This window comes from Xenopus laevis, chromosome 4L (assembly GCF_017654675.1).
Source record: "Xenopus laevis strain J_2021 chromosome 4L, Xenopus_laevis_v10.1, whole genome shotgun sequence".
In the NCBI taxonomy this organism is placed as follows: Eukaryota; Metazoa; Chordata; class Amphibia; order Anura; family Pipidae; genus Xenopus; species Xenopus laevis.
The window spans coordinates 52,604,355-52,612,183 of record NC_054377.1 but is presented as its reverse complement, the minus strand read 5'-3'; the positions used below and the strand labels follow the sequence as shown (position 1 = coordinate 52,612,183).

The window sequence follows — 7,829 nt, the reverse complement described above, 5'->3', positions numbered from 1 at the left end:
TTAGTTTTTTTAAATTCTTTATTAGTCACTTTTCAGATTTTGTTTCAACCAAAAGACAAGAATACACAGCAGTCTAAGTATCCCATGAAAATGTTTACACCTTGAATGCTCCCCAAAGACTTATTTTTACAAGGCTGCTTTTACATCTCAAAAATAAGCCTGCAGTAATAAGCAGTTCATTGTCAGCCCCACTCACAGATGGAGATTCAGTGTTCCGTTCAATGAGGCTACTGGGGGGATTTGCAGAGAAAATGTTTCACTTAAAGGAAAGAAAGAGCATTTACAGAAACAAGATGTGGCAGAAGAGTGCCACAAGCAGGAGCAGACAACTCGGTTTACCAACAGGTGTCAAATAAAAAGTTAGACCAGTGCTCACAGGTATTGAGGGGGTGCCTGCCAATCAGTACCCACACCTGGAGGACAGATCTCAGCAAATTCCTGCACCTGCGGCTCTACCTTCTTGTATCCATAACAAAATTTCTGTTGTAACTCATCTCCCAAGAAACAAACAAAAAAAGGTTTATCTGTATAGCTGCAGAAAACAAAACTGGTTCAGTTCCTTCATGATTTTACAATAGAGAGAGAGAGGGTATGTACATAACTATAGGCCACAGTCTCTCCCAGTGTGCCAGGATGTAGCCTCATTGCACTCACAATTTACAGATTTATGTGGGATGTGATGCATTAGCATCATCTCTCAGGCACAGAACTGTGGGAGTTAAGAGATTTAAGAAGTCATTAGCAGCTGAAAAGTTTGAAAATTGAAATCAGGTACTGAGATTAATAAGCGCCCCTCAGATCTCTGCGGCAGAACGGCAACCTTTAATGTCATGGTTTGTATTTCAGTACCATTTATGTTGAATCAGCCACTTTATCCACTAGAATCAAATAATCCATCAATGCTGAGGCTTGAATGTCTTTTTTCCCAGAATGGTTCCCCTTCTTCGGCCTTAAAAGTGTTTTTATGAGGCACAGTAACCTGTATGCAGCTTTATAAATCAAACAGCAGGAACAAACATTCAAAAATCTGCACGTGTTGGAGGTGGACTTTATCATTACATGAACACATAACTGGGGAGCAGCAGAACTTTCTGTGCAAATGTTACGGACAGAAACAGCTTTAAACCCATAAAGGATGCGCACAAGCAAACTGAGGTGTAGAGATGGAGAAGCAAGCATCCCCAGGAAAAAGAGGTTATTTTTTAAACAAAATCCTAAAAACAGTTAATTTACATATCCAGGGGGCAGATGGACGTGAGTGGAAAGCACTGCAGGAATGTACTGTGGGAGATGGGGATGGTTAAAAACACAAAATCCATGGAGATCCAGACAGGAAAGACCAACTCTGATTCGAATTGAGAGATTTGTGGGTTGAGAGAGACCCGGCTATTTTCTCCTGAGTTGGGAAAGGAGAAGCAGCTGGATTCTCTCCTTGCGCACATGGCTTCACTTAGCTGCAGAATGTCCCTCCATCTTCTCTGTTCCCCCAAGGCCCAAAGTGCAATCATTGGTAATCCAGGGGCAGAGACTCCAGCCCAGAGTTCCTTCATCTTGGGTGAGGGGTGGGGGGGGCGCGAGTATGAACACAGCACTTTCTTATTGCCAGGATTGAGGGGGAAAGTTGCTCACTTCAGCAAGGTCCTGTATAGCTGAGCCTTTATGATTATATGTCAGCTTGACTCGCATGCGCAGCTGTTGCTGTGGGAACAAAAAAAAAACAAAAATCAAAGCTGAAGGTACACAAAAGTAATAAAAGGATAGAGAGGTGAACATTACGAAGTATAGCTTGTAGAATAAAAGACTAAAGCAAAAACAAAATACTGTTTATGCAAAGTGATAGTAACAAGTTTGAGGTTTTTCAGTTACTACTCAGTAACTTGAGGTTTGCAGTTTTACCTATTTATTTAGAGAGTCACTATTTTCTTTCCCTCTGCTGTGGCAAAGCCCTAACAAGTGCTAGTTTTAAAATGTGGGTTAGCCATTCTCTCTATGGCGCTGCCCATGGCATGATGGACTGGCCAGTATTGATTGCTTATCTTAAATAAAGCTAAAAAAGAAGTTCTCAAACCTCCTGTGTTCCACTCCCTGGATAGAATTTACAGTGACGCAGGCCAAATTAGCCATTTACTTAGTGTGAGCTGTCTCTGAGCATTTACATTCTCCTGACACTACATTTATGTATCTGAAAGTATTACCTGGCATATTAAAGATTATATAAATACATTTTCGGAATTATGCTTTTAATGAGAGTATATAGGGGAGGGCTGGATTTACCTTCTGGGGATTCAGCACTTTTATGACCTGTGTGATGCTCCCAGCATTAAAGGCCGGAAGGACGTTACTGCTTGGAGAAAGCAGCTGCAGCTGGAATGTCTGTGTGGGAAAAAAAAACATTCTAACAATGTGCTCTGTACACAGAAACATGCTGAAGCAGCTTAGTAAAAGCTTAATAAGACACACAAGTCCAATGTGGACCTATTGCAAAATGGAAAGAGACAGGAGCCACACGCGTCCAAGTTAATGCAAGCTTTGGCCAGATTAGTAGCACTTCCATCTAACAACCAGTGCAATGATCAATGCACATTCAGTGTTCTCAAGTGTTATCAAACCATCAAATATGTGATGCTACCAAACCTTGCTTAAAAGGAAAGGAAGTGAATACTAAGAGCTTTATTTTATAGCTAGCCATAGACACTTTACTTTCTTGTACACCAGATACACACAGATGTACCTTGAGCCAGAGGCTAAAGGTATAAGACAGGAGAATTGGAACAGCCTTTTAAAATAAAAAAGCAGGCCCTGAGAGAGTGAAGCTTTACCCTCTATTAAAGTCCTCCCAGACTTAGAGGAGCTCCTGAAACCTCTCATCTCCTGGCTTAATGTGTATCCTACCATACAGTATGCACATTGCTTCTGTTCCTCTGTAGTCTTCTTGCCTCCTGGACATTGTTATGGCCCAGAATAAAAGGAAGGGGGTTTGCAAATAAACAGCATTCCCAAATATCAGACCAGAGTTATCTAAGAGGGGGAAAGCTGTCCCCTCTTTGACAAGGATAACTGACAATCTAATCGACCCCATAACGTCTGTAGCACTAGAGAGGGAGATAATTATCCATCTGAAGCCATACAGGTACAATTTATCCTATCGGCCATTTTATTGTTGTACAGTCTCTATAGAATGTTCTAGCTTCCACTGCTACTCTATAAGAGAGAATACTATCATGGGAATTAAAGGGCAATTAAAGTTCCATAAAGTACTTATCTGATAACAGTGTAGCCTCTTATTCAAAGGGCCTCTGTGAACCAGATTTATGGCATGTTTTGGCTGTAAAGCTGGCCATAGATGGACTTTCACATCTCCCGACCTGCCACTAACCAGTGGTGATCCTAGAGTGGGGCGGGCCCTGGTGCGTGATGCACAGCCGGGCCCGCCCCCCTCCGTACGGCTGCATTTGCCGGCATGTTCAGCGGCGAACGGACTGCCAGGGGGGCCCTGAGGGGGTGCGGGTCCTATTTAATTTAATCTATTTAATGCATTGAAAACTATTGTGTTACTGGCAACATTCTAAGAGCAACATTTTGCAATTTTATTTCCAGTTATGAAATCTGTAGGAAAGATACTCATCCCATGAAGACAGAAGTCAGTGTTGTACTATGATTATTTCCTTACAGTTCATTGAAATCTGAAGAGAGCTCTGACATGCTACACATGGCAAATTAAGCTATACAAATAAATGGATTTAGATGCTCTGTGATACAAACCCAGCTGGATAGTGACCTCTGTTGGTCACTCTGGACTGGCAGTGGCCTTCAACAAACAGTAGATACCACATTTCCATCATGCTTCCAGTAAGCAACCAGCCTATACATAGCCAACTTTATAGCAAGTGCTCCATCTGTGACTTAAAATTACACAGATGGAGATGCTCCAACCTTTTCGACCATGTCCAAGCATTACATAAATAAAGATTTATAACCCTCCACCTTTATTCAAAATACCTTTGGTACTGCAGCCTGGAACACAAACTCTGTCATATCACTGTCTGTGCAGTTGGATGCCTGAGTTGTAATCACGGTTATACTGGCATTTGTGCTGGATCTCTCAAAACTAAAATCTATTTTCAGTCCATTCTTGTTGTACGCAGTGATTGGAGGAATACCTGCAGATAAGAAGATATACATTCAGATCATCAACTTCTTGAGAGAAAAAAAACATCATTTATGTAAAGTGTTAGGGAAGTAGGACAAAAAAGGAAAAATTGACCTGCAATATCATTGAAGAGAGGCTGTGCAGATAGTCCATCCAGCAGCAGCTGAGGTGCTGGCATCTGTGGAACTGCAGCTGGAGTTCCTAATACATAAGAAATCATTTGTTGAACCGAGACCAAAAAGAAATGCAAATTCATATCAGGGCTGATATGAACTGTTAAATCAAAACAGTGCAAATGAAGCCCACCACCAAGACTCACCACTGAGATTGAGGTCTCCAAGCAGGTCTAAAAGCTCTCCTCCTACAGAAGCAGGCTTCGAAGGTAGTGCGGTGGGTATGACTAGCTGAATATCATTTCCACCCAACAGATCTAACAAGTCATTAGCCTGCAATAATGAAACCAAACAGTCAGAGTTAAGGGATAGAAGCTATAGAAGTAATATTTTATAACAGACCTGTCTAGATCCATACTGTTACTTGCAAAACAGAGGCAGAACATGTTTTAGGAGAGTTCAGATGTTACCTGGCTAGATGGCTGTGGAGTAGACTGAACTGGCTTAGCATCAATAATTGTAGGGTCTGTTTCTCCATTAGTTTGTGCCAAGTCTGTTGGTCCATTAGTCATTGTTTTCTCCATAACCGGCATTCTTTCAAGGAGTGCAGATCTAGAAGGATGAAGTTTCCCTTAATCTCACAGACTCACAAAAAAACTGATAGGTATTTGCTGCAGTAATGCTGATATATTCCTTACCTCATGTGGTCATATTTCTTGAATAAAGCATTATATTCTACTGCTCTTTGCTGTAACTCAACATCAATGCTGCTGCCATAGATGGATACCACTTTTTTAATACGGCTACAAAAAAAACAAAATCAAATGGGACATTACAAATGCATTAGTAATTTTCATAAAAATTGGTTTAGGACCCTCAACTCTATCATCTTTTGGAGTAGCATATTAGAAAAATTATTTAAATACAGCAAATACAGGGTGTGGTTTAGAAAAGAATATTTAGGATCTGGCACACCCGTATATACAATTACATTAACATTTGGCCTTCCCTTCCCTACTCACATGGGGCAGATTTATCAAAACTGAAAAAATTCAAATTTAAATAAGTGCGACAATTTTTATTTTTTATTGATCAAAGAAAAAAAAAGAAACTCAGGAACAGTCGAAAAAACCCTGAAAATTAAAAGCTGCTGAGTTTCTACAGAAGTCATTTGGATTTGTCTCAAGCAACTTTTCCCCCCCCCCCCACAGATTATTAAAACATTCAAACTTTTCAGCCTAACTGAATGGAACAATGTGATTTTCGGTTGCAGCGCTTTTTCTGGAAGAATAGTTACACACAACTATTCTGAATAAAATATAGTTGTGTAAGAAGAAAAAAAAAAAAAAGTCATGAGTTATGTCTCTTGTTTTATTCTTCTCCATTATCACTTTTTTCCCCTCGAGATTGAAAATTGATAAATGTGCCTTCCTGGTGCCCATCACAATCTTCCTCTCCCCCAACCTTTAACCCTTTCTTAACTCAAAGGAGATACGTACTTAACAGTGCTGTTAAACCTAGTGGAGTTCTTCATGATGGCCGTCAGGGCAAAACCTCGCGTAACAGATGCCGACATGTTGGAGATCAAAATGCTTTCTAAAATATCCAACACCTCATCTTCCGTAACCTACATTTAAGAAATACAATCTTAGGCTGTGCCGGCCAAATCAAGTTATCCTACTTTCCCCAGGGACCTGGATTTACCTGTATAGGTTCCTCTTCCTCACACTGGCCTGAAACCAGCAGATCTCCATATTCACCTATACACCATGAGGATACCTGGACCAATGGTTGCTAAAGTAAAACGCCAACGGCAAAGATTATAAATCAATTTATGTTGTATACTGTCAAAGGCTTCATAGTAGACGTTAATACAGACAACATAAATCTTCTCTACTGGTTGAAATATATTTTGAGTTCTGTACCTGAGAAATATCATCCAGAATGGCCTTGTACAGCTTTTGCACAGTATACTCATGCATCTCTGTGCTATTCGTGATTAGCTGAATAAGATTTGGAACTGCATCATCTCGTACATAGCCTCCAGCCTAAAAAAGAATGAGTGCAAGAGTCAAGAAGAATTTCCCAAGCAAATGGGACAATAACAAAATAAAAAAAGCAGCCCAGCTTGAAGGAGAAGGAAAGCTATGGAGGCATTTTATTGCCAATAGATTAGCTGCAATAGCGAAAACTAGAATGCTATATTTATTCTGTAGAATATTTTACCATACCTGAGTAAAAAGCTCTAGAAGCTCTCTGTTTGTTTAGTATAGCAGCTGCAGTATTTGCTTGGTGTGACATCACTTCCTCCCTGAGTCTCTCCCTGCTCTGGGCTCAGATTACAGCAGAGAAGGGAGGGGAGCAAACTGAGCATGCTCACGCCCGGGGCAAGGAGGTTTAAGCTGACGGCAGGAAGTCTAATACAGAAGCCCATGTGTACACAATAGAAAGAAAGAAATGCAGTGTTTCTTTTGATAGAGGACTCAGAGCAGCACTACTTTGAGGGTTTACTGGTATATTTAGGTGGACCTTTCTGATAAGGCTTACTTAGTTTTAACCTTTCCTTCTCCTTTAAAGGGAATATGTCATTTTAAACTTTCTTTTTTTTTTTTTGCATTTTTATAAAAAACACACATCCATAAACACTGTCTGGCAAATTAAATGTTAATCCACAAATCCATGCATTAATTATTTTAGTTTGTATTTTGTCATGGGGGCTTCCATTTCTGCTCATTACACATTCATCCTGTGCTGCTCTAACAGCAGGCACGGCATTACCTGTGTGCTTGGAGGCAGCCACTCTGTAATGAAAAGCCAAGTCGCACTACGACATGAGAATCCAGCTGTACACTCCCCCTCCCCTCTCTGCCCATGCGTGTGATGTTTGGAGGAGAGAGGTCACATGGTTTGCAGGGAAGCAATTACTTTCACTTTCCTACGTCCTGCTCTACAGCTGCACTAGCGGCCCCTCCTCCCACATACACTATCAAAGCTCCTGACGTTCTGTAAGTTTGTTCTCTGCTTTCCTTTGGAGGGGGAACTTTCTCTCCTTGCTGCCTTCCTAGTTTGTTTTACTGGTTACTAGATGAGGTAAAGGAGCTGTGAGTTACCTCTGCTATCCACCTCACACAGACCTTGCTCCTATCCTGCCTGCAATACTTCTTTTTTCATTAACTACTTACTGCCTCCTTTCTCATGAGCTATTTTAACCCTTCCTAGACTTCCTCTTAAGTTTTCCTGGTTTTCAAGTATGTCCTCCTTATTTTATCCTTTTTTCTATTCCATGTCATCAGTCCTGGGAGTGTACTCCTGTGTTTCATTTTTGTGTAAACAAATATAAATAAACTATCTATATAAAATATTTTTTCCAGTGCCCAAAATGAATTGTGTGTGTATATATATATATATTTTTTTTTTTTTTTTAAATGTAAGCGGGGGCAGTGATCACAGGACTATATTATTATTATTTATATGTTTGTATGAAGGATTTCAGTCCTTCTGAAGTGGTGTCAGTGGGAGCTTATCTTGATTCCTGCCTATTGTTCAATTGACAGGCTCAGCAGACA

At 40.5% G+C, this 7,829-nt stretch overlaps 1 protein-coding gene across 3 annotated transcripts in view; it reads right to left on the bottom strand.

Annotated features, from left to right (window-relative positions):
- ap1g1.L (adaptor related protein complex 1 gamma 1 subunit L homeolog) overlaps nt 1-7,829 on the bottom strand; it is a 32,313-nt gene continuing 24,484 nt past the window's right edge. For 2 of the 3 annotated variants that reach the window (XM_018242201.2, XM_018242204.2), the window contains 10 exons: nt 6,189-6,311; nt 5,968-6,057; nt 5,763-5,890; nt 4,962-5,066; nt 4,734-4,875; nt 4,470-4,596; nt 4,265-4,351; nt 4,000-4,160; nt 2,275-2,373; nt 1-1,698 (listed from right to left, as the gene is read on the bottom strand). In XM_018242201.2, coding sequence (XP_018097690.1) covers nt 1,597-1,698; nt 2,275-2,373; nt 4,000-4,160; nt 4,265-4,351; nt 4,470-4,596; nt 4,734-4,875; nt 4,962-5,066; nt 5,763-5,890; nt 5,968-6,057; nt 6,189-6,311 — 1,164 coding nt within the window. In that variant the 3' untranslated portion in view covers nt 1-1,596. 3 annotated transcript variants of the gene reach the window in all.